Source organism: Calonectris borealis, chromosome Z (assembly GCF_964195595.1).
Source record: "Calonectris borealis chromosome Z, bCalBor7.hap1.2, whole genome shotgun sequence".
In the NCBI taxonomy this organism is placed as follows: domain Eukaryota; kingdom Metazoa; phylum Chordata; class Aves; order Procellariiformes; family Procellariidae; genus Calonectris; species Calonectris borealis.
Window position 1 is genome coordinate 73836382 of NC_134352.1, and position 27924 is coordinate 73864305.

A 27924-nucleotide genomic window follows, 5' to 3' on the forward strand; every position below is an offset into this window, starting at 1 on the left:
AACATATTCAGTGCTTAGGGTGCAGGGAAACATGAAACGATGCTGTCTACTCTTCCTAAGAAACGACAATGCAGATGCATTGGTAAAGGCTTAGTTCCACTGAAACCCGTAATGGAATACTCATTTAGAATATGTGACAAATAATTTAATTTACAACATTCTGATCAGCAAATAATTTGATATTATTGATGCTGTTCAATCTTTGAGAAAGATTTCTGGTTATGGTAGAAAATTATCAGTAGTTCCTGTGATGGTGTGTTCCTTTTGGCCAAAAGCGTACTTAAAGAGAAGTTGTAATCAACAGCTATAGCTGCTGATTACATAGAATTCCAGCCGTGTTAGAGGATTTGGAGCTGCTAATCGTTTTTGGCAGGAGCAAAATAAGATTTCTACCATCACATTATGGCTTACGATGAGCATAGCACTTGGCAGTTTGCCACAGGATTATGAGTCCTTTTAATTTATTAAACCCCAAGCTCCAAGGTAGAAATTAGCGCTCATGCGTGAAACTCCTCCAGCATTTGTCCAAAATGGATGTTAACAGATTACATCTAAAGGAAATGAAAAACATGATTCTTGAAACAAGGTCTTATGTCATTGTTTTTCGTCATTTTGCCTCTGCAAGACTGTGCCTTTTAAACTCAGCATTCAGAGATGTTTTCTTATAAAGTTAAAATTAGTTTGGAAGAAAAGATCAAAATTAGACTTCAAGTTGCTCAGCTTTATCCCTTATTAATTTAGCTGTAACTTTGAACCTAGATAAAAGAATATTTTCATCATTAAATCACCCTGTCCCTAGAAAAGTGTTCTAAGAGTTGACAATACAAATTCCATTTTATAACAGGAAGGTACTGTAACAGTCCTGCAGCAATTCAGGGAGCAAATAATCTTTTACCGCTTCTCTATCAAGAGCTTCCTGGAACTCTTTCAGTCGTCTTTCTTCATATTGTTTTTCCCTGAAAATTCTGTTCTGCCGTAACACCTCTTTTTCATGTCGAACATGCATGAGTTGAACAGCAATCCTCCGCTCCTGCTGAGATTGTCTCACTAGTCTGTAAATAAGTTGCTCCTCCCGGTAAGCCTCCTAAAAGATAAAAAATAAGAGTATTAAGCACAGCTTATAAATTATTTCATAGACAACTCATCAGTGTCTCATATGAGAAATATGAATGAAGTCATATAACTGCATTTACCTGCTCATTTGAAACATAATTCAGGAACAACATACGTATCAATTTATGAGTACTATTTTTATAAACTATATAAGAATTGTAGAACTACAGAAGTGAATTCTAAGTATTCTTAACTGAGATACTCAGTAAAAACACATTTGTTCAGATTAACTCAATTTTAACTTGGGTATTTCCTGTGTGCAAAGAAACTGCAGCATATTTCAAAAAATTCTTGTACACTTCTCTAGACTGTTTTTGGTGTCTAAACTGATGCTTAACCTAACCTAAAGTCTTGCCTCACTGCTTTCACAGTCCAGAACCACTTCTGCGTTCTACGCAAAAGCATCAGCTTTCAAGCCCCATTGCCAAATATCACTCCTATAGCAGAATTTTAGAGGATATTTCTGATCCCCTGGACATTTGTTTCAGATGCAGCAAAACTGCTATGAAATGTATTCAAATTTAAGGACCTAAATTAGGAACTGATCTGAAGATTTCAAATTCATTTTCCTAGGAGCAGAGGAAGAAGTAAAGCCAGTTAGTAATAGTACAAAAAATAAATCAGAATAAAGTATCACTTCTATTTTCTTTTAATCTGGTTTATTTTTGATCAGCTGTCTGTGACAGAGAGGGCAGAACACATTACATAAATTCACCTATAAAAGAAAAATCAAACTTCATTACATACTATCATACTGTCTATGAAAGAACTCTACAAAGAGGTCTAGATCTCCTACATGCAAACAGGACATCTGTAATAGATTTCTAATGCTTTAATGCTGACGTTAGGGAGAAATCAATATTTTTCAAACAAAACTCTTTCCGATTTTTAAGTTCCTTTCCCTTCAAAATTATTGGGAATAAAGTACATTCCAATTAAAAACTGGCGACTTGAAAAGACTAAGCTAAAAAAAAAAAAAAATCCCTCAACATTTTGCTTATTTTAGCCAAAATGTGAGCTCCACTTTTCCCAGCAGTGAATCTCATGACACTGCATCACAGTTCTAATGGCAAAGATGCAGTCATCTCAGGCTTTAATCCCAGAGCGCTTCATCTGTATGCAATATTGTCTCTCTACAAAGTTTATCAGAAAATGAGGATCTAATTTTGAATGTGTTTTGTTTTGTACTCTATTTGTAGTGTACTGTTTGTACACTATTTTTCTGTGCACAGAATCATCATCATGCATGCAACTAAAATGGAAAACAATGTAATAGTAACAACTTTATATGCACTTTATATTTTCATATTCATGCTATGTGTCATTTGATATAGTTCAGGTGATAAAATTTTCCAATAGCACTGCTAATGAAGAGTTAATCTGTCCATTTGCCTCTTACATTCATGAAGCCAAGGCAATAAAAGGAGACTTGATGCCCTTTGCTGCCTCAGTTTTATCCACTGCTTCTTTGGACTCTGTATTTCATTAAGATTTCAAAGAAGAGTAGAGGTTGCACAGACTTTGCTTCCTATTACAGGTAAATATCATAGAATCATAGAATGGTTTGGGTTGGAAGGGACCTTTAAAGGTCATCTAGTCCAAGCCCCCTGCCATGGGCAGGAACATCTTCAACCAGATCAGGTTGCTCAGAGCCCTGTCCAACCTGACCTTGAATGTTTCCAGGGATGGGCCATCTGCCACCTCTCTGGGCAACCTGTGGCAGTGTTTCACCACTCTCGTTGTAAAAAATTTCTTCCTTATCTCTAGTCTAAATCTACCCTCTTTCAGTTTAAAACCATTCCCCCTTGTCCTGTCACACAACAGGCCCTGCTAAAAAGTTTGTCCCCATCTTTCTTATAAGCCCCCTTTAAGTATTGAAAGGCTGCAAAATCCTTCATTGTTTTCTTTAGTTACAACTGCTTATCCTTAACCATACATTAGTATAGCAGTAAGTACTCCACCAGAGGAAAACGGATCTTTAAATCCTAATTCACAGGGGATTGAAGGAGCCACCTAACAGTCATTTGTCATATTCAAACCATCAACTGTATGGTGCAAATAGTTGGCCCAGTGAGAAATTAAAGCACCTCATCTAGGTGAATGCGCTTTTTATAAAGGAAATGGAAAGATGATTCTTTAGTACACTTCAGAGCAGCCAAAAGAGACCTTTTCTTTGTTAACTGAAGGGTAGAGAACTTCGATATTCTAAGTGACCAAATATTTTGACATGCTGCGTAGGCCTAGAAAGAGCCAGCAGGAAATTTTTTGAGGAACAAGAATATATGAAAAGGCAATTAACTCAGAGCGACGCAATGGACAAATTAGGATTCTGAAGATCAAACTCAATTTCAAAAAGGGTGCTCATTGGATAGGGGAGTGAAGCCTTGGTAGTTATCTTTCATGCAGACTGGAATGGACAAAGTACTAAAACCTAAGGCTGAAAAGTTTTGAAACTTCTGGGCATACTAGGAGACAAAGTAAAAATGGTAGTACAATTTTCTGACCTAATATTTTACATCAACTTCTCCACAGAGGACTGTGAAGTGTCTGAAGAAATCATAAATACCACAAATGGGACATTTTAGTAATCATTTGAAAAATTGCTTCTGAGAAAGCATAATACACACTTTTTTTCAGCTTACCTACTTGAGACAACAGTGGCATCCAGTGGCCAAACATTAATGTGTTTATGTTTCATGTTGTTCATACACAATTACTATATTACATTCTTCGATTTGTCTACTTCTTTATTTAATTTACATACAAATGAAACAATTCTGTCCTGTTGTGTAGCCATAAAATTTTTTACCAAAACTTAGCATACATAAATCTATTTGGTTGACAAGCAATAATCTAGTAACAATTCTTTCCCCCTCCCATTTTCATCTTGTCAATTTATTGCTAACAGTAACTTCTTCCTGATAACTTTTTAAATTCAGAGAGATAAAATCTGAACAGCACATTTAAAAATAGCGAGTACTTAGAACAAATACTTTGTTGAAATGGTGGAGATCAAAGATTCAATTGGGATGAAGCCATGTTACTGTTAAACACTTTCAACTCCTGCTTATGAAAATCTGACTAGCATCACTCTGTGCTCCCCATAGAGGAGTGTCATGTAATGGTAAAGAATTTTTTCTCCCAGGCTCTAACTTGTAGTGTGCCAAAACTCAAAAACTTGAACAAGATTCTTTTAGTAGAGGTTTATACGTATGGACATGAAGCACACTAAAACACTCTGAAGGGATGAAACTCATTGGACTCTAAACGATCCCGTGCCCTGTGTTCAAGTTTTGTGCAGTATAGGTAAAAACCTGACCCTAAGATCTACAAGAAAGCTACAATTTCAGTCTACAAATCCTTTCTGGTTGGATGTCTAATGGACGGAGAACGTACAATATACTTTGTATATTTTTTTATTTTTTAAAGACAATATCTCAGTTTCCTTCGCACTTCTCTTAAGTCAAGCAAATTCTAATTCCAAAGTCTGACAGAGTTCCAACCAGACACCTCTTCCTCTTTAGAGCAAGAACAAATTTAGAACAAAATTATCACTAAACAGATTCTCTGATCTGGTCATACTAGTGTTCCAGTCAGCTGCTCACTTGTCTTTTCTTCTAATTCCTGCAGTCTGTAACTTCTATTGTTCCTATACCAAGGCTGATTTTTCTTCCTGGGAAGTTAGGAACACTATTGTTACTTTTGCCTTGCTTTGGAGCCTCACTGGAGCCAGTTTGATTGGCAGCACATTGCAACAATTCCTCCATGTCAAACTGACAAGGCTTGTACTACAACCACAGGTGGACCAGCTGTATGACCTCCTCGACAGCACTGGCTGGCTTTGCTGGCTTACAGCTGCTGTATCCACCAAATGCCCCAGTGATTGCTGCTGGCCACATAGGCATCAGCTGATAACCATGGCTATCAGAACCACTAGACCAGGCTGCTGGTGTTGTGCTGGGGCTGCAACAGCTGATAGCAGGTAAAGAGCAAGTTTTGGGACTACAGTGATTTCAGACAACTGGGCTGCAAAGCTTCTTCATGGCCTATGCATACCAATGAGAACATGATATAAAATCTCTTTGAATGAGAGCTCAGAGACAGGATACATGGATAGACGGACTCTTGGTCTAAGCCAATACAGGTATTTTTCATAGAATATAGGTCTGGGATAGACATTGAGAAGTCATCTAATTTCTACATGCCTACCCCAACAAATTAAATTTTTTCTTAACAACTCCAAAACCATCTCCAAACATTATATGCCAATGCTTAAATACATATATATATATATATATATATATACACACCTTTCCTTTTCAGAGATGCCACACATCTGAAGTGCTGTTATTATGCAACAGCAGTGCAGACAGGCTCGGCTATACTGGGTTCAACACATTTGAGCTAAGCTAAGGACTCACAGTGCAATATTGAGATAAAAGATAACTAGAAATCACAGAAACCCAGTAAGCTACAAGGTTCTCTTTTGATACAATCATTATGAAAGAGAAGATCTGTGAAGTCAGTAATCTAAGAGCTGCTTTTCAAATGAGGAGTCTGAGGAGGATTCTGAAAAGCCTTGTGCTTTATGGGACAGGATTCAAATGGAATAACCTGCAACATCCATTTTTAGTCACAACACAGACATCCTCCAGAGACACATCTTTTATTCCATAACACATCAAAAATCAAAGCTCTGATCCGCACAGTAAGTGTTTTCCTTCTTCATATCACCCACCACAAGCATTTCAGAATTCACCCAGTCCAGATCAAAAACTTTACATGACATATTTGTAAATACAGGTTTTCAACCAAGGAATGCCATGTTTGTCGTTTTTTAATAAGTATCTTTTTCAGAACCAGTATACATGTTGGTAATTTAAAGTTCAACTCTGGAGTGAGGGGGGAATAGAAGGCAGGTCTTCAACTGATTTTTAGCAATCTTAGCTCTGCTGCCTTCATTTGATCCTTTATGATCCATAAGGGTGAAGTATGACATAAAGGTGGCGAGAAAGAATGGACAACCTTCCATATTTTTCAAGGGAAGACAATGGTTGGCATAAAAGTTATTTTCAGAGATAAGTGTATATATTTCCCTTTATCCCCTCCAAATTTTATTCAATCCTCCAAAAATTCTGTTCTTTTATATTTGTAAACAAATTTTTAGATTACTAATTGTGCATGGTTTATATACTTCAGCATACATTTTCTCACCTCTTCAGCTTCATGTGCTATTAACTGTTCCATTAGCATTTTTCGTCGTCTCTTTTCTCGTTGTTCTCTAGCAAACGTATCTTCTTCTAAACGTTTTTGAATTTTCCTTATATATTCATCATCTGAATAAATATTTAACAGCTCAGTTGCCTTCTGTGTTGTAGTTTCTGGAGTTGTTTCTTGCAGCTTCTGTATTTGCAATGATTCTTGTATATTGCTGATTGAAAAGATTAAAAAGAAAAAGATCGCTGACTTTATAGGAATTATAGTTCTTAGAGGTTTTTTCATACAGATCCCTGTATAGTCATGTGCAAGTCTGACAAACACACAACAGCACTCTTTGTGGGCACTGTGGCTACTTCTTGATGCTTTTATGCCCCACAATGACCACTAAGTCCAGAGGGGTCCAGCACTGACTTGAGCCAATGGTCAATTAGTTCATTTGCTAATATGAAGCCAAATTCTGCAGAAAGAGGAAATAAGGATGGCTCACAGAATATCAAAGAAAGATGGGTTACTCTTCAGTATATCCATACACTCTGAGTGCAGTTTTGCAGAGTTATTAATCACAGGTTGTTTACATGCAGAATTATCCACAGCAGTAAGCATGAGTGCCACCTCTTCTGAGTATGGTATAATATATCACTAAAAGTGACAGCATGACTATTAGTTAAAATTATTCACAAATAAATCAACATACAGATAAGTCTAAGGAGAAAGGTTACTTTTCTCTATTTTCTTTGAAATGTGTTATCGTGTATGCACATCCACAACCATTCTCAACTCTCTGCAAGTCTAACTGACCTTACAGACTCAGTGACTGAAACAAACAGAGAAGAAGAGATGCACTTTGTGTCCTTTGTTGCTGCATATATAGCAAAAAGGAGAGAAGCAAGCTTGAGCCATCCCTACTACAACTAAAGGTAAGGTAACTGTAACAGTGCGGAAGCTGGAATATTTGCCATACTAGTGGGACAATCACTCAAAGGACAATCACAGTTTAAACTAAACAAGCCATTACATTTTCCTCAAGTAGCTGTCTACAGAGATAGTAGACATCTGAGGTAGCGCCCTGTCTAATCTTAACAATCTAATATCCAAATATTACCTGTCAGTGACTTGGCTGTGTGCTGCAGAGGCATTTCCTGCCATAGACTTCTCAAACTTTTTAATCTCCTTGTATGTGTCCTGAAGAAATAACACAAAATTTAGTATTTCTTTTCTCTTCACAAAGCATCATAAGGAAGGTTCAATAGTCTAAGTATTAGGGAATTATTTTTATGTCATGCTAGTATAACAGAAATGTTTACACTGAAAATATTTTACACATCAGCTAGATAAAGAAAAAAAGGAAGACTATTTCCTTCTTCTACTTTTCTTTTCCTTTCGCCCTCCCCCTTTCCTAGCTACACCTATGTCCACCATAGCCCGAAAATCCTAAGATTTTGTAGCTGTTCATTCTGCAGGATAATTCTGATTTTAAGTAGACTCTAGCAGTTTATATAATTCCCACCATTCAGGGATTTGAAACAAGATATTCTGGTCTATGATCTGCTTTAGATTTAGTAGCTTGAATTTATCCCTGATAGTTACTTAAGCAACTATGTTCCTACACTTTATATGTAAATGCATATTGTGGTTGCGCAGTTGTGAAAACTGATAATATTTGCACTCCTGATGACAATACAATCCATGAACTGTAAGATTACAACCCAAGTACTCTTCAGCACTAGATAACACAGAATTTTTTTTTTATTGCTGCATTGCCATCATCTTTTGGTCTGACCTAAGACTATTGTTAATTAGCTGTTACTAATATTTTTGAGAGAGCAGATAGTTTTATAGTGTGTTACAGAAAAGTTCCTACATTCTGGTGCAAAATTTCATCATGCACAAATGAGAAGGAAACATTAATGCTTTTATTCGTACCTTGAATACTGTGTTCAGTTTTGGGCCCCTCACTACAAAAAGGACATTGAGGTGCTGGAGCGTGTCCAGAGAAGGGCAATGAAGCTGGTGAAGGGTCTGGAGAACAAGTCTTATGAGGAGCGGCTGAGGGAACTGGGACTGTTTAGCCTGGAGAAGAGGAGGCTGAGGGGAGACCTTATCGCGCGCTACAACTGCCTGAAAGGAGGTTGCAGTGAGGTGGGTGTTGGACTCTTCTCCCAAGTAACTAGCGATCGGATGAGATGAAATGGCCTCAAGTTGCGCCAGGGGAGGTTTAGATTGGACATTAGGAGAAATTTCTTTACCAAAAGAGTGGTCAGGCCTTGGAACAGGCTGCCCAGGGAAGTGGTTGAGTCACCATCCCTGGAAGTATTTAAAAGATGTGTAGATGAGGCGCTTAGGGACATGGTTTAGTGGGCATGGTGGTGTTGGGTTGATGGTTGGACTCGATGATCTTGGAGGTCTTTTCCAACCTTAATGATTCTATGATTCTATTTCACACATTCTACTCAGAAGACTAGAAGTTAAAATACTGTCAGCAATTAAATTAGTACCTATCTATGATATTTATTCAACAAGAACTTTCTCTTACATCAAAATGAATTTTTACTAAGTAACAAATGCAGAATCATAATCATATTAATATTTAGCCCAATTTTCACTGGTTGAGTCTACTATATCATTTTAACAGTTGTATCAGCAGCTTTTGCATGGTGCAAGTACAGTATTTGTAAATGTAAATGCTCCCAAAAATCATATGTTTTGCAAGTTCATATAATTAATATTAAAAGAATACAGATGATAGTTACCTCTGCTTCTCTTTTCTTCTTTAAGAATTTTTTGGCTTCAATAGCTTTTATGGTGTGGCTTGGTGGTGGCTTTGGAATCTGTATAATGGCTGCTCGAATCCTGGCCATTATTTCATTTTGTCTCCTTCTTCCTATGCGATGCTGAATATTCAACATCTTGTGTTCAGATACTTGAGTTGAAACAAAGTACACCACATGGCCCTAATACACTACCTACATGTCTATGAAGTAAATGTAATTAGGCCATAATTAAAAAAATCTTCCAGGAAGAAAATAGAAGAGCTTATCATGCTCTGGGCTTGAGCAAATGACTTTTGTTTCTTTCTTTTCTTTTTTTTTTTTTGAAGTGGATCACTAAAATGCCATGAAAGCAAAAAATTATTTATCTTCTGTCCACCATTAAGCCTTGTCTTAAGACTATTCTCAGCCACTGCACTCATAAATCACCATTTTTATATCAAGAAGTAGATGTTGTAAAATGCATTTTAAATTAAAGGATCATTCTACATTCTCAATAATTTGATAGTTTAGCAATATGCTAGTCCATGTTCTCAATATTTGAGGATTAAGATATATTTTTTTAAGTACCATTATCAGAAAATGCTACATCTATATATGCTACGTCTGCATTAACAAATAATGTGGTGCAACAGAAGCACATCTGTAAAGAAAAACAGTTCATGCTCGGTGCCTAATAGACATTTAAGAGCTTGTATTAAATTCTAGCTCTAGTATGGCACCTGTTTCAGGTCAGAATTCAGCACAGAAACTGAGAATACCAGTTTCCTGGTACAGAAACTGAGAATACCATTAGGTAATATTACCACTGAACAATACCATTAAGTAATATTACCACTGATCAGATGATCAAGAAGTAACAAACATTTAAATTATACTACTTAAAAGTGCACTACAGATACATGCAGTTAAAGGTGGAATTGAGTGGAAAAAAGGTTTTTTACAAAGAGGCAAAGATAGTTAAAAATAAATATGTAATGTATCAAGATATTAATAAATTTTCTTTTAAGATTTTATTTGGAATACTTTGGATATTGCTTGTATTTTCTTTTCTAGATTCACGAAGAGACATTTTTTCATTCTTGTTCATACAGTGGCAATAGAACAGCTAAATAACCAGAGCAAGACACTCTCCCTTTAATTAGCCATATAGAATGCATCTCAAATTAGTCACCTTCATTTTCATTGTGGTTCAACACCCCTTGGACAGCTGGCTAGTTCTGCTGTATAAACTACAGGCTGTACTTTGGATGAGTGTTCCCGTTTCTTAAGAAATTAATTCCTCTTTTTTACTTTATCAGAACAGCTACACAGAGCTACAAGATGTTCTGAGGCCATACCATAGGTCCCCTTCCCTGTGTCTTTTCCCTGCTTTTGAACAATGCTTCATCTTTTCTTCACAAATGAAGAATGTCACAAACCTCTTTTACAAGGACACCTTAAACACATACAGTTGTGAAATTTACACTTTGTCTTCAAATCTATAAATATTTTCCATGCATGACAATATGCAAATACTCTCATTTAACATTAAGTGATTTTTAAATATTAATGTTTTTAAGGGTCTTATAACAGTATATTGGCTTTATATCTACATATTAATGATTGCCATACGTACTCCTTTTCCTTGTTTTTGTATAAACATGACTGTGTAGCACAGAATTAACAAGCATTCACACTGGCTTTAACTAACACATTATATACATGAGCTTAAGAAAATACTTCTTCACAAGTCTATAAAAAGTAAGTAGTCACCTTCTCAATGTCTTGGGCTCTCTGTTCCTCTTGGAGCTTCTGAACTTTCTGTTGTTCTGCAATATGTATACGAGCTGTTTTATCTTCTATTGCCTTAGATTTTATTTCAAAATGCTCTGAAATCTGCTGTAGTTGCAAGTCAGCCTGACGTGGCGTTAAAGTTTTCAAACGCTAAAATTAAACATCAAGCAATGAAGAGTCAGAAACAGAAGAAACATATTTAAATATGATAATTTTGCAACAGTCATTTGAAACTGTGTTTTCCTGTGTTAACATACACAGAACAACAGGACTAGCTCCATTGAAAAGAACATGCAGATTTGAACTTGAACAATGCCAAACTTTGTTTAGTTTGGCGAAAAGGAGGCTGAGTGGTGACCTCATTGCTCCCTACAGCTTCCTGAGGAGGGGACTTGGAGAGGGAGGTGCTGAGCTCTTCTCCCTGGTATCCAGTGACAGGAACCGTGGGAACGGTTCAGAGCTACGCCACGGGAGGTTTAAGCTGGACATTAAGAAGCGTTTCTTTACCGAGGGGGTAGTCTGGAACACTGGAACAGGCTTCCTAGATAGGTGGTCGATGCCCCAAACCTGTCAGTGTTTAAGAGGCATCTGGACAATGCCCTTAATAACATGCTTTAACTTGTGGTCAGCCCTGAAGTGATCAGGCAGTGGACTAGATGATCATTGTATGTCCCTTCCAACTGGAACTATTCTATTCTGTTCAAACTGAAATACAGAAAATTCAACATGGACATAAGAAAAAAAAATTACTGAAAGGGTGATAAACAATTTGCCCAGACAGGCTGTGAAGTCTCCATCTTTGGAGATATTCAAGACCCAACTGAACAAGGACCTGAGCAACCTGTTCTAGTTGACTTTGCTTAGAGCAGGGAGGGCGTGGATTAAATGACCTGCAGAGGCCCCTTCCAACATTAACTATTCTATGATTCAGATGCCATTCGGAACCTATCTATTGACAGAGCTACTCTCAATTGCTTTATCTTCTTTAAGCTATCCCTCTATAGATGAAGGGATATTTCGACTGTTTGGACTATCCTTGCACTTGTTGGTAAACTTTCTGCTTGTAGACTATTTTTCAGGAAGTGTGCCAGAAAAAAATGTGAAATTTCACCCAGCTGAATTTGATTCACAATATATAGCATCTTAAAGATTGCTCATCCTGATAACAAATTATGGTCTGCACATACTGAACATTACTGTTGAAGACAAGAAGAATGTCCTTAACAGAATCTTTTACATTGATGCTGACTTCCTCTTAGATACTCTCTTTCCTCTTTGTTTTTTCCTCTTCGTATTACTCAGCATACGGTTATTGCAGGCTGGAGTGTAGTATAAATATATGGAGTGACGTGCAACAGAAGGAACCAAACCACTGTGGCACATAGCTCAACACAGTTATAAATAGGTTTCCTGGAGGGAAAGTTAGTCGAAGTTGATACCTAGACTGCAGTGCAGACTGCAATCTGCACTGATCAAATGAGTAAAATGGCAGCTGCTGAACAACTATTAGCCTTTGCTGCTACATGTATTTTAAGTCTGGAGAAAGCTTAAAAACAGAGCAGGTAACACAGAATGAGACAAAACAAAGGAATACAAAACACAGATAAACCATGTAATCCAACTGTCTATGTATAAGACATAGCAAAGGACTGCTTCTTTTTCCATATAAGTATTGGGTTTTGAATAGGGGATTTAAAAGGTGGGGAGGGGAAGCATGCAACATGCTTCAGAGGTACATGTAAATATGCTACCTTTTTTCCTATATATTCATAGAAAATAGGCATAGTTAGTTACCTCTCGATACAAAACACTTCCAATAGATTTAAGCTTTGCAGTTGCTGCAGGTCTCATTGCTTCCATGGCTACTCCAGTGAGCTTTGCCTTTCTTTTTTTCTCTAAAGCAATATACAATTCATATAAAAGCTTTGTTGTAGCCCCATGCTGTCCTGTCATGATGTCTTGGGCCACGTTCTCATTAAACTGTACACCAAGAAGGTGAAGCGTGGGCTCCAGGCGAGAAAAATTGTTAAGTTTTGCATTTGCAACTCTAGATGATTAAAAACAACAAGAACAACAAAATCAGAACATTAACTTATTTTCAATTGCAACTTGCTGCAATAAGCATGGTCGTGACATTTGTCTCATAGCAAGATAGGAGGGGAAAAAAAAACACAAAGGACTTCCTTAAAGTAATGTGATAGACTCTTTGGCTTAGGTTTTATACTGCAGTACCTGTAACTGCATTGGTCTACTAGGCATAACTTTTGGAACAAATAGAGAACATTGAGTTATATAAATCTTGATACATGCACACACAAAGTGCATCTGACAGCAAAAGCTTACCCCCAATTGCAGCTAATTTTATACCATCCACAAAAAATACAAAGAGTTAGAATGAAGTTTCTATATTAACTGTATCAATCCACTTGAGCTCTAACTAGCCAAAATATAGGAAATTATTAAAAAAGTCTAATCTACTAACACTCAGAACACTTTTCCAATAAAAAGAAATGGACACGTGTTGGAGTAGTGTTGAAAACAAAGACTATGGTCTCAATGAACAATTTACATTCAAAACTGAAATAGTGGATCGCAGATTAATGTTTCTCTTGATTCTTCTGTACTCAGGAAGCACTCAAGGTCAATAGTTATACAGGCCAAAACGCAATAACAATAAATTATCACTGTATTGCAATTAACACATCAAATTTCATTCAACAAATCCGTAACTTCAACCTGAGTCAGAACATCATGCTTTCTATACTGCTCTATGACTTGAGTTCACAATAGTTTCTTCACATGAACCAACAAGCTTTTGAGGTCAGCTGAGCTACAGCAGAATTCTATCAAAATGTCCAATGTTCTGGTGATACAGTATTCACCTTATTCCTAGATGAAACAATCCAGAAGCTCATTATTCTCACTATAATAGAATCATAAAATCATTAAGGGTAGAAAAGACCTTTAAGATCATCGAGTCCAACCATCAACCCAACACCACCATGCCCACTACACCATGTCCCTAAGCGCCTCATCTACACATCTTTTAAATACTTCCAGGGATGGTGACTCAACCACTTCCCTGGGCAGCTTGTTCCAATGTTTAACCACTCTTTCAGTAAAGAAATTTTTCCTAATGTCCAATCTAAACCTCCTCTGGCGCAACTTGAGGCCATTTCCTCTCGTCCTATTGCTCGTTACTTGGGAGAAGAGTCCAACATCCACCTCACTACAACCTCCTTTCAGGTAGTTGTAGAGCGCGATAAGGTCTCCCCTCAGCCTCCTCTTCTCCAGGCTAAACAACCCCAGTTCCCTCAGCCGCTCCTCATAAGACTTGTGCTCCAGACCCTTCACCAGCTTCATTGCCCTTCTCTGGACACGCTCCAGCAACCTCAATGTCCTTCTTGTACTGAGGGGCCCAAAACTGAACACAGTATTTGAGGTGCGGCCTCACCAGTGCCGAGTACAGGGGCACGATCACCTCCCTGCTCCTGCTGACCACACTATTCCTGATACAGGCCAGGATGCCGTTGGCCTTCTTGGCCACCTGGGCACACTGCCGGCTCATGTTCAGCCGGCTGTCAACCAGCACCCCCAGGTCCTTTTCTTCCGGGCAGCTTTCCAGCCACTCTTCCCCAAGCCTGTAGCGTTGCCTGGGGTTGTTGTGGCCGAAGTGCAGGACCTGGCACTTGGCCTTGTTGAACCTCATACAGTTGGCCTCAGCCCATCGATCCAGCCTGTCCAGGTCCCTCTGCAGAGCCTTCCTACCCTCAAGCAGATCAACACTCCCGCCCAACTTGGTGTCATCTGCAAACTTACTGACGGAGCACTCAATCCCCTCATCCAGATCATTGATAAAGATATTGAACAAGACCGGCCTCTGGGGAACACCGCTCATGACTGGCCGCCAACTGGATTTAACCCCATTCACCACAACAACAGTCCATGCCTTATTTCTTACACAATTATATATAACTGCAGCTTACAACTATTGAACATTTTTCTGCCATTGAGTCAAGGTTAAGGTGAGCCCTATTGTCAGAAATCACCTCACATACATTGAGAAGCTGTGGTGATATCACCTCTTAACTTTTTGTTCTGTAATCAGATCAGGTGGAATTTCTTAACCTTGCCTCATTATACAAAACTGTTATAAATCTTATTTCAATATCATTGTGAGAGTTCAGGGAAAACTATAATATTTTATTGTTCAAATATGGACGGCCAAACTGGAAAAAGTTTTCCAGTAGTATTCCTTCTAAAAAAGTAGTATCACTTTCTCAATTATTATTCCCTTGCTTATATATCCAAGAACTATGCACCAGTTAATATAGTTAAGCAGCTAATACAGTTAAGTAGACCTTGACTAGTTAGTTGCAATGACCCCACATTCTTTTCTGCTAGTGCTTTCTAGATTACAGTTGCCTATCCTAAAAAATGAACCTACATTTCTCCCGCCACCACCCCAACAGGTATGATCTTGCCTTGGGCTGTGCTAAAACATATTAAAGTGATGCCAGCTTACCAAATGATTCATGAATAATATGCTTTTCCTTAATAGCACACTCCAAACTTTAAAAGTATTACTTTATAGATATTAAGTAAGATTAGGCAGGTACAGTATCTTTCCAGATTCCAGGACCACACAATGACTATTACACAGTATTAATTGATTTAATGTGCAGAATAAAAATCTTGGAATTGAGAAAACATTGCCTCAATTCTCGATAGTTGTCAAAAGATCAATGTCAGTAATTATTAGAAAAAAAATAATGAAGGAAGGTGAAAACATCAAATTATCTTTACAAAGTCATGGAGTACTGTGGTAAAGAACACCACAAAGAGTCCTCCTCCCTCTCATATGTCAGAAACTCTCAGAACTTAATAACTGTCAGGGCCTTTCTCTGGACCTGCTCCAATACATCCATGTCTTTCTTGCACTGGGGAGTCCCGAACTGGACACAGCACTCCAGATGTGGTCTCACCAGAGCCGTATCTTCTTAATGTGGTCCAGGATGCTGTTGGCTTTCTTTGCTGCAAGGGCACGCTGCTGGCTCATGGTCAACTTGTTCTCCTCCAGGGCCTCCAGACCCTTCTCTGCAAAGCTGCTTTCAAGACAGTTGGCCCCCAGCTGGTACTGAAGGCATGGGGTTTTCCTCACCAGACGCAGGACTTTGCAATTCCCTTTGCTGAACTTCGTGAGATTCCTGTCAGTCCTTTTCTCCAGCCCATCAAGGTCCCTCTGAAGGGCAGCACAACCATCTGGTGTATCAACCACTCCTTCCAGTTTTGTATTGTCTGCAAACTTGCTGAGGGTGCACTCTGTCTCATCATGCAGGCCGTTAATGAAGATGTTAAGCAGTATTGGTCACAGAATCAGCGCTTGGGCTACACCGCTAATCACTGACCGTCAGCTGCACTTCACACTGCTGATCACAGCCCCTTGAGCCTGGCAGTTCAGCCAGTTTTCAGTCCACCTCACTGTCCACTTACCTAGTCTGTACTTCCTCAGTTTGTCTAAGAGGATATTAAGGAAGACAGCATCAAAAGTCAATGTAAACAGCATACGCTGATCTTCTCTCAACCACTGAGTCCACCACCTCATTGTAGAAGGTTGTCAGGTTAGTCAGGCATGATTTCCACTTCATAAATCCATGCTGACAACTCCCAATCGTCTTCTTGTCCTTAATATACTTGGAAATGGTTTCCGTGCGTATTTGCTCCATCAGTTCCTAGGGACTGAGGTGAGGCTGACTGAGGTGAGGCGTCCCCAATTCCCCCTTCTTGCTTTCCTTGAAGAGAGGAGTGGCAGTTGCATTCTTCTAGTCTTAGGAATTTCCCCCAGTCATCAAGACCTTTCAAAGATTATTGAGAGTGGCCCAAAAATGACATCGGTCAGGTCTCTCAGCATGGGTGGGTATATGCCATCAGGTCCCATGGACTTGTGTATTTCCAATTTATTTAAATGTTCCTTAAGCTGATCCTCCTCCACCAAGGATAAATCTTTCTTGCTGCAGACTTTCCCGCTAGCCTCAGGGGCTTGGGATTTCTGAGTGCAAGTTTTACCAGTAGAGTAGACTGAGACAGAGAATGCATTAAGTACCTCAGCCTTTTGCATGGCAGACTGAGGAGTATTTAAGAGTCTGAGACGCAGATTGGTCAACGGAGCTGTACTGTGCCATTTGCGATGCATGGATGCCAACTCAGCTTGGCCACTATGGAGGCAGGTCCCGGATCTGCTTTGTGCCAGGAGGAAGGCAGCATTACAAGCGATAAGGAGGGGTGGAAGACGGTTACAGTATGGACTGGCAAGAGAAATCCCTCCTTACCCTCTAAGATACCCTTACAGAACAGGTACAAAGCCATGGGTACAGTGGACGCATTGCATAATGAGATAGAGGAGGAACCTGCACAAGTAGTCTTGCCAAGGTCATAGAGACCAATCCCTCGCAACAAAACCTGCATTAAGACTAGTGCCAAGAAGAAACAACAGTGAGTTATGGTCATTTGTGATTCCCTCCTGTGCAGAATGGAAGCACCTGTTTGCAGTACCTGGACCCTCTTTCAGGGAAGTTTGCTGCCTCCCTGGGGCCCAAATTAGGGACATTACCACAAGACTGAAGAGCCTAGTACAACCTTCTAGGCTATAACCTCCACTACAACCCATTCCTGCTCTTTCACGTAGGTACAAATGATGTTGCAACAAAAAGTCTGAGGTCAATCAAAAGAGATTTCAGAGCCCTGGGAAGAATGCGAAAAAATTCGGGAGCACAAGTAGTGTTTTCCTCAATGTAAGCACTGATTTTTTTTTTCACTTGGTCCTGTGCCCCAGTCAGCAGTAGGCTCATGTTTTCTCTAGCCTTTCTTTTGCAATCAGCCCTTCTGGTTTCCCTCCATGTCCCTCACCAGTTTTGACTCCTAATGGGAGTTGGCTTTCCTAAAGCCATCTCTGCAAACTCAGACAGTGTCTCTGTGCTCCTCCTGGGTCGCCTGACCCTGCTTCCACATCTTGTATTCTTCCTTTTTATGTTTGAGCTTTGTCGGTACCACTTTATTCTTCCATTCATGCCTCCTGCTGCCTTTGTTCAGTTTTACTCACATTGAGATGGATTACTCTTGGAGGAGATGATCATTGGAAGAAAAAAAAAAAAACAACCAATCAGCTGTCTTGGACCCCTCTTCTCTCCAGGACCATTTTACATAGGATTCTTCCAAGCAGATCCCTGAACAAGCCAAAGTCTGTTCTCCTGAAGTCTTAGGGTTGTGATGCTGCTGTTCAGCTTGTTCACTCCTCTCAAGATCATGAACTCCCCCATCTCATGGTCACTATCAGTGCTGCGCCCAACCTCCCTTGTTTGTACATACTAGGGTTAGTAGAACATCTCCCCTTTTCAGCTCCTCAATCACGCTTCTCAGGAAGTTATCATCAATGCACTTCAGCAACCTTCTGGATTGCTTGTGCCTGGCAATGTTTCTCTTCAGCGGATACCAACTTGGTTAAAGTTTCCTATTCAGACCGAGGTCTGTGAAAATGAGAATTCTTGCAGTTGTCTCAAGAAAACCTGATGTACTTCTTCCTGCTCATGTGATCTGTGGCAAACAGTCACCACAGCATCACCCAGTTTGGTCTTTCCTCTAATCCTAACCCATAAGACTTTGACTGGTCATCATCCATCCAAGGCAGAGCATTTTCTCTGCTCTTTCACATAAAGAGCAACTCCTCCTCCTCACCTTCCCAGCCTGTCCATCCGAAAAAGCCTATATCTGGCAGTACTCCAGTTGTGTGAGCTACCCCACTGCCTCTCTGTGATTCTGGTGACACTGAAGTCCTGCAACTGCACACAGGCCTCTAACTCCTCCTTTGTTCCCCATGCTGCATGCATTAGTATACAGGCACTTCAGAGAGGCAGCCAGTTGTGTCAATTTACCAGAAGTGTGAATGCTTCTTCCATAATGCTGTCTTCTCAGCACTTCCTTAATGGCGTACATACATTTGGGGCAGGCAGCCTTTTGCACTGTTTTGCGCCTCTTATTCACATCACCCTCCTCTTCTTGCTTGCCAGTCTAGGCCATCACTTCCTCACTTGTTTGAGAGTAATCATCTCCTTCCCCCCTCATTCCTAGTTTAAAGCTATCCTCACCAGGTTTGCCAGCCTGTTGGCAAAGATGCTTTTGCCCAATTTGGTCAGGTGGATCCCATTCCTTCCTAGCAGTCCTCCATCTTCAAGGAGGATCCCACAACTGTGAAAAACAAACCCCTGTTGTTGACAGCAGCTGCACAACCTCTTATTCAACTGTAGAATCTATCCGCTCCTCATCAAGCCTTCCCACCTCACCAGCAGCATTGAGGAAGAAAAAACCTGGGCCCCCATGCCTTTGACTTTTGCCTCCAGAGCCACTCTTGATATGCTCCAGGTCTCTCTGGCAGTATCCTTGGTGCCCACATAGAAAAGCAGCAGGGGTAACAGTGCAAGGGCTGGACGAGCCTCCGCAGTTCTGGATCTGACCCCTAGCAAGGAGCAAACCTCCCTGTCTAGCATGTGAGGTCAGTAGATGGGCGTTGATGAGAAAGTCTCTCGCTACTATCACTCACCTTTTCCTCCTGGTGCTCCTGTGTGGTTCAGGCTTTGCCAGCTCAGATATTTTGCTGCACAGAGCCACTAGCCTCTCATCTGCTACCAAGGCAATGAATCTGTTCTGCAGCTGCAGATCAGCAGGTGGAGCAGGAACCTTCATTCTCATGCCAGAATTCACAAGCTGCCAGTCACCTCCTTTTCCCAACACAACAGATTCTGCCTGCATCTCCCACAGCACAGCTGCGGGTTCAGGTTCCTATATCTGCAGTGTCTCCGAGAAGGTCCAATCAATCTCCTTTTCATCATCTGTGATGATGAACAGTCTACTGACCTCTTTCTGCAGCAGCTTGACTTGGTGACACAGATCCTCCACGTGCACACACCCCATCAGGCAAAGCCACCACCTCCCCCTGCCCAAGGCTAAGCAAAGACTCTGGACATTCCCTAGAGCCTGAGATTGCCTCCTTTCTCTGGAGAGCAATCCGAGTTAAGGCCTCTGACATTCTGAGTCGTTGCTCCAGTGGGTACTGGGGATCATGCCCTGTCATGCATCACCACCTTTGCTGAGCACGCATACACTGTCTCAGTAGAGTTTCTAACTTCTTCTCGCATCTACTGAAGTGCATCTTCACTAGTTGCACCTCCTTAATCAGAAGTCAGCTGGAGACAAGAGCTCAAAGCACTGTTTTATCAGGAAGAGTTTACCAAACTTGTTAGAAGCTGCTAGAGTTTGCTAGAAGTAAAAGCCTCCTGAAGCTATCCTTTCTCAGCAGCAGCAGGCACTCTAAAGTTCCTCAAAGAGTTACCAAGAGTTCTCCAATGATCCCATAAATTCTAGAGAGATCTAGAAGCCCTAGAAGCAGAGCCAAAAAACTGCTGTGCAAAACTGCTGTGTTTGTTGACTGCCTTTGTTAGCTGTGCTCAAGCTGCTCTCCTACAAGTTGGTGGGACTTGGATAGGAAAGGGTATAAATAAATGAGAAGTGCAAATAACATAAAAAAGAGATTCAGAAGAAACAGGCAGATGATGTACAGCCTGGCACACTTGATATACATGTGCACCAACGTCTGCCAAAATAGAGCATAAGCCAAGGAAACCCATGAACATACCATCAACATAACAAGGCTCACAGATCTGCACAAGATTTATCAACTTCCTGGTTTTTCTGTTCTTCTTCATTGTTCTTCTTACACCAGTTTACTTGTAGTTATAAATTCATATACGATCTTCTGCCAGGGCTTCACTCAGAGCCTCACAATGCATCTCCACCATTTGCATTTTAGTGAAGACGTAATGGTCACCACCACACCACTCCTCTGGATTCCTGGCTCTACACAGCTCACGGGGACAGTGTCACTATCTCCAATCTTAGAGACATCCTTGAAAAGCTTGTTGAACTTTTGGTCTAAACTGTTACTATTGTAATTACAATCACAATGCATAATTTTCTTGAAGTCGTATGATCAATCTCTCTGGAAATATGAAGCTAATCTGTGTGTCAAATACAAGTAGCTGTTGACTTACTGATAAATGTATAAAATCTTGGTAAGTTCTAGATGTCTTTCCCTCTGCATTAGCAAATCCTAACTGAAAAATAGATATTTTGTCTAATTTCTGTAAGAGACGTTATCCAAATGTACTAACCTGCTCTGTGAAAATTGATTAAAGTCATCCTGAAGACCGTATTTGTGTAGAAGTTCTCCTAGGAGGTAGCCAGTAGAAAATTCTTCTGAAAATGATCCTGGAACTAAGTTCAGGTTTTTGTTGTTTGTTTTTTAAAAAAAAATTAAGATAATTAAAATAATTCATATATTAATCTTAATACAACTTGTTATTATTTTTAGAACAAAATTAAGTCCAAACTTTATTAAATAATTCAGAGGAATTTTAGGAGATTGATCTAGCAGCAACTAGTCACAAATAAATCTGCTTTCAGTGTAGTTATTTTGCAATGTAAGCTTTAGGTAGTCATTTAATTCTTATTTTCAGTGTTAAAAAGTAAATATTGTCATAAGCCATTAAGATTGTGGCAATATCTATAAATGATAATTACTAAATTTTCTGTAAAAAAATGCAAACGAAAACAAAGCTAGATCTAATGTGCTTCTCTTCCATGGAAAGTTGCTCCCTCCTTGCAGAACAAATCTTCTCCAAAGCCAGCACAACACCTGCCATTCAAAACAAAGCACTGCTTTGCAAACATATTAAAAGATTTTTATCCTCTGGAGTTCTTATTAGCAGATGAAGCTTAAGCTCCTCATATCTCCTGAGAGCACTTGCACCTTGAGGAAAACTAACTTCACCTCGAAAATTACTGTCTTCCGCATGAAGATTAAAAACGTACCTGAGGAGGTATCTGGACGCGAGGAAGTGGGAGCGTTCACGGGTAGGTCAGCAGGAGTTGGCCCCGGGGAACCCCCGAAATCTCTCGGCAGGACGAAGGCCTGACCCCGCGGCACTCTCCTGCGCTGGCAGGCAAGCCAGCTGGCCCCCGAGCCCCCCTCCCAAGGCAGCGGGGCCCCTACTCACCCACGCTCCGGGAGAGCTTCACCTCCTCGTTCAGCCACTCGCACAAAATCTCCGACATGACAGGCGGCGGCGGCGGCGGCGGCAGCCCTCACGATCGCCTGGCACCGCGTCCCGTTGCCGCGACGACCGGGCCCGGCGCATGCGCGGTGGAGGAGGGGGAAGGCGTCCCCGCTTGCCGCAGCGGCCAACCGCCACGAGCGCGCGCGGCTGCGGGAAGGCTGCGCATGCGCTGCAGGTGGGGCGGGGTCGCGGGTGTGGCCGGGGCGGGGAAACGAGGAGGAAGGTGAGCGCGCCGTGAGGAGGAGCGCGTGCCCGCATCCGCGGCCGCTCTCCGGCCCAGCCGCCCCTCCGGCGGGGCCGTTAGGCGTTGAGCGGGCGGGGCGGGCGTCCCTCCCTCGCCGAGGGCGGGGCTGCCCGTGGGCTGAGGAGGGAGCGGCGGAGCACAAGGGAGCTCCTGGCTGGGGGCCAGCAGGATCCTTCTAGTCACAGGCGGTCGGTAGCCCCTGTCATTCGGCGTCCTGTTCGATGATCCTCTGCCCTTTTCTGTGAGGTCTGTCAGCGTCGGCGGGCGGTGCAGCGGCTGCCTTCTCAGCCGCGCTCCCTGCCGGCCCCAGCCGCCTCCTCCCGGCTGCGTGTCTAGCTGCTTGTTCAATAACGTATTTAAATCACTACTTCCCCATTCCACCCCAACCTTAGGCTGCTCGTTGCCGAATTTGCTCTTGTCCTAGCGCAGATGGTGTAGAGCAGGGGACTCTTACGCTGAAAAACAATCTGGCAGGAAAAAGAAAAATAAAAATTTAATCTGGGGTAATTTTCCCAGCTCAATTCACATAACGGCACAAATTACTACGTTGGCACTGTATGAAAGGGGGGAGGGCGAGCAAAAACTGCTGAAAAAAGCTCTGCCAGTTTAAATGTGTGCTACGCATTTACAAGGATGTTTTTCAACAGTAGTGTTCGTGTAAGAAGTCTCAGAAGCATTTGTGTGCCCATACAGCTGCCCGTGTGGCTCTGCAGTAAGCCAGTTTGGTTTGAAATAAGCCTCACTGGTATTGTTTTTTGCTCTGTGTTTGTTTGTAGTAGATCATCTTTGTTTTAGAATCCCGCTGAAATACCATGCATAGTTTTGGTGCTCCCATTTTGAAAAGTGTGTTACAAAAACGTAGACCATAGAGAAAAGAACGACATCTGGAAAATACAGGAAATTAAATTGGCCAGCTTTTTTCCCTGGAAAAGATCTATAGTTGATTTAATTAAGTTTTCAAGTACCTTTCGGTGCAGTACAGAATGCTAAAGGATTATTTAATCTAGAAAAGCCAGGAACAAGAGGATCTAGTTAATGACAGGCAGACAACAAACTAAACATAATTTTCAAAAGTGGTAATGATTAACAGTTGACATAAACAACTTGGAATATTACAGATTCTGTTCCTCTAGAAGTCTTCTGATTAAATCTCTGTGCTTTTACAGAGGGTGTGCTTTAAATCAAAATAAATTACAGAGTTTTGTAAAAGTAAATGTGTAATTGGCCAGTCATTTATATCTTGAGAAGGTCATTGTATAATTAGTGGCACATGAATGAATCAAGTAACAGGAAACTTCAATTTTAGTGATGCAGCAACAAATTCTGGTGCAAAAAGGAAATTCCTGAACCCACACATTCTTTAATTACTCTGTATTAGTTTAGTGCTACTACTGTCTGCAAGGCTTCAATATAAATGCAGAGGGGACGTACTTTCAGGGCAGATGTTTAATATTTATATCCTTTTAAAGATTAAAGTTTTGTGGATATGTTAAGTTACAAAGTACCCACAATTTAAGGGAAGAAAAAAAACTTGATCTTTTTTTTTTTCCCCCAATAATGTTTGCAGTGGGAGTATGTACCGTCATAGTGTGTTTCTGATATGCCAGAATGCAAAGAACAAATCTATTCTAGCTTCATCATGGAATATTTTCCTCAGCTCCAGAAATCAATGTGTGTGTCTTTATATATATATAGCTAAATGTTGCTGTAAGTAGTCATTAACAGAAGTTTATTTTGATTTTAAAAATGCAAATCAGAACTGATTAAGCTTAGAACTTCTTTCCGTATCGCCTCTGACTTTGAAAAGCTGGTACTTCCTGTATCTGTAAGAATTTTTTATGGAATATATTCTTTCAAGTTCATTGTCCTATGCAATGGATATCTAAATAGCTAATTTTGTTTAAAAATAGCATTGGTTGTTCTGTCTGCTGAGAAGGACATAATAAAATCCTAGTCAAATAAGGTAGAATTCTGAAAAAGATGTGGAATTTCTCTCATGTAAATTCAGTAATGGTTTGCTGTTTCATCTAAGGCTGACTTAGCTCTTAAGAAATTAATGTAGCTTTCTTACAGAATTCTGAGTAGTGATGGAATAATGTAGTAATCAATTTTTACTTCATTCTTTCCCTGAATTTAAGAACTTGGAAAGATATCTGTGTTCTGCACTGTGAAAGCTGAGTCCAGAGAGTGTTCAAAGGAAAATACTTGCAGACTTGCAAACAGGTAAGATAACTGTTTCCCTAATTCTACCCTTGCTGAAAACACGTATTATTTTTAAACAATACAGTTATTTGTTCTGTGTTCTGTTAATTTCTTACTTCTCTGCTAGGAATGTCAGTGGGACTGTCCTGGAAACTCCAAACTGATTTTCCACAGGATACTGTACTTTGAATAATGTAGTTTTTAGACACTAATACTGGGCTATGGAACACATCTCCATTTTTCACCTAAAACTGTGTATTTTAAACTTCATGCATCTTCCTGTGGACTTGCTTTGAAAGAGGAGAGAATTATCTGCAGGTTGTATTTATAATGGTCAAAGGAATAGGAGACATCAAACAGCAATTTGTTGAGCACAGAAATTGAAGTGCCAGGGATATCTGTTGGGTTTCGTTCCTTTTGCTCTCCTGAAAGAAACAGCATCTATGAAGAACAAAAAAACAGCTTATGACATAATCAAGCCTAGAGCTCTTGTGGGTTTTAGTTTTGAATCACCTGAATGTAATAGTGTATGCGTGAAGAATAAAAGGGCAAAAATTCAGTTTTTAAAGTTATTATCAATAAACCTAAGCTTTTATCACAAAAGGACAATCAAAGTACTTTTAAAGGTTCAAGATTCTAAACTGAAGGGCGAGTTGATTAGGAGGAATGATTTCATCTTAATACAACCAAGATTAAGAAAAGTCAAATGGAGAAGTGCCTGAATTCTTAAGTTAAATTGCGTTTATATTGAAGTCGTGCAGACAGTAGTAGCACTAAACTGATACAGAGTAATTAAAGAACGTGTGGGTTCAGGAATTTCCTTTTTGCACCAGAATTTGTTGCTGCATCACTAAGATCATTTGTAAACATACTTAAGTCTGATTTTTTGTAATTTAATGTTTTTTATTGTTTGCTTGCCTTGTTTCTTTCTTGGGAAGTTACAAAGAGTCTAAATAGCCTCCACTTCTGATATGGCTTTTTCTCCACTTTCCCCTCTCTAGTTTGATTATTCATTTTACTTAACATAATTTATTCCCTCTGGCATGATCAAATGATAATGTCCTCTTTGAAATTTATTTTCAACTATACTCATCCTGCACAGATACTCTCCTCCTGGGGATTCTTATAACCTCTAGATTCTTATACGTGTCTGTACTGAGGGCAGAAGAGGATCAAGCCCTAAACAAAAAACCATGATCTTGAGGTTTGTGCTCACTGCATGTTTCTGCAGCTGTTTGCTAGCTACATCTCTCAGTTCCATTGCCCATACTGACATTTAGAACACCATGACCCTGGAACCCTGTCCTGACTCCTGCCTTGGTTTTCTTTGTTGCTGCGGGACAACAGCTATTTTAATTCAGACCAGATGTTCGTGTAGTCCAATTCCCTGAATCTGACAATGATCAATAACAAGAAGAAATTAGGGGAAGAAATTAGGGGAAAGCATCCTGTTAGCATATACTAAGACACTCTGCAGAACATTCTCCCAGCCAAGACTGATTGTGATGAAGGACCTTCTGCATCCACATAAGCTAGTGCAATTAACTTTTCCTTCCATGAACACATGCAGACAGTTTTTAATCTGTGTAAATGTTTAACATTGACAGTGGTCTGTGGTAAGGACTTCCACAGGTTAGCCAGGCTTTCTATGAACAAATTATATTACCTTTCATTATGTGAAGAAGTACATTGTTTTGTGTATTTTAAAGCTCCATTCTCTGCTCATTGCTTTCAGTGCTGTAGTAATACTGTTAATTTTAAACAAGACCAGCAGGCATCTGACTTGCAAGTTGAACTGATGTTTCAAGTGCTGTCTTGCTTCCAATAGCTGTATGATAGATATATTTTATATGTATATTTACTGTCCATCTTTATTCTCTCTCCTTGCCTGGCTTGGACTTGGGGGGTTGTATCTCTGGAGAGGAATTGTGGTTCCTATGGCATATTCTGCTCTTTTTATTATCTGCATAAAGATTGCTAAGGTGTCAGTGTGCTGTACAAATACTGTAAAAAAAAGTCCCCTGCTTTAAGTAGTTGTAGAACAAACACTAGGCAGTGCTAATGTGGCTACATACAATATATATCCAAGAACTGCAGTTACTGCTTAAGTAGCCTCTTTATATTTTAAACAAGTGTGTCACCTGTGTTCAAATACTGATGAGAGTGCATGATGCAGTCTGGAAAATTCCAGGTACGCTGTGTGCAGGAAAAGATTGTAACTGGGTGCATTGTTTTCTGTACTGCAAAGTGGCTTATTAGTATGTAGGTTCAACCTGAATAAAACTCAATAAATTACTGGGCAAGATTAAGGCAAGAGAACTGCAGACAGGTTCTGACACTATGAAGAAGAAACAGGGCAAAATGCTTCCAGTATGAGGAACAAGTGTAGTGTTATGGCTGACTGATGTTTTATTTATTTTCCATACTGGTAACCAAGTAAGGAAGAAGATAATGTAACCAATTGCACAGAACTGTAACTCGCTTGTTGTACTAAGACAATATGGTTCTGTTTAGTTCAGTTATGGCACTTCCACATTTAAGCCAAGGTCTGAAGAATTTTTCAGCTTCAAATGAGAATTCAGTGTGTCCAGTCTGATGCGTTTGTCAGGAATTGCTATCCAGTGCATAGTGGCATATAGTATTGAATAATGTTTGAAATATTGATGCTCTTTGGTTTCATTTGTAAGAATACTTACTAAAGCAGCTTTTTAAAATTACTTTTTTTAAAATGTATAGAATTACTGCCTTTCGTTGAAAGTTCTTGAGGAGATTCTGTGGCTTTAAGGTAGACACTGTTTCTCAACCATTTCAAGAGCGAAGGAACACTTTATACAGAAAGCATCAAAACAGTAAAAGCTGAACGTAAGTGATGGAAATAAAGAGCCAAACTGCCTGACTGAATGAAAATTAACATAAGCAAAAGAAAAGGAAATTGAAAGCTCATTAGAACCTGTCTGAATAATGAGTACATACATGTCTTAAGCACACAGTAAATTACAGGGAAATTAGAGAGTATCATGTAGATACAGATTTAAGCAAGTGTGTTAAACAAAGGAATGGGAAATTAAGGACATTTTTATTTTAAAGGGGTCACTGTGATGCCACTGAATTGATTACCCATTTCTGAGCATCTCAGTCTTCTTAATAGTTTATTTTCCTTTTTATTACTGATTTCTTTCCTTTAATACCTGTATGGTAATTTTTTTCCATCAGAAGGGTGGAGATTCCAGGATGCAGACTGTGATCCCTTAGCAGCGTGCTAGGAGTGGTTGGGAAAGGCAGTAGGCAAGGGGTAAAAGACTAGAAGATTAGAGACTGGAATTGGATAAAGATTCATAAAGGAATGCAACTGTACAGATAGCTAGCCAAGAAGAGGGTTTCATTAGGGATGGAACAAAGGGGATCGAGGCAACACAAATTGCCTCAGTTCTATGGC

General features: G+C 40.0%; 1 protein-coding gene across 1 annotated transcript in view; it reads right to left on the reverse strand.

Moving 5' to 3' along the window:
- Positions 1-22125, reverse strand: part of SPEF2 (sperm flagellar 2) — a 63960-nt gene extending 41835 nt beyond the window's left edge. The window contains 8 exon segments of the mRNA XM_075136576.1: positions 896-1084; positions 6328-6544; positions 7436-7515; positions 9084-9224; positions 10857-11027; positions 12672-12924; positions 21098-21200; positions 21983-22125. Coding sequence (XP_074992677.1) covers positions 896-1084; positions 6328-6544; positions 7436-7515; positions 9084-9224; positions 10857-11027; positions 12672-12924; positions 21098-21200; positions 21983-22040 — 1212 coding nt within the window. The 5' untranslated portion in view covers positions 22041-22125.
- Between the last annotated feature and the right edge of the window lie 5799 nt (positions 22126-27924).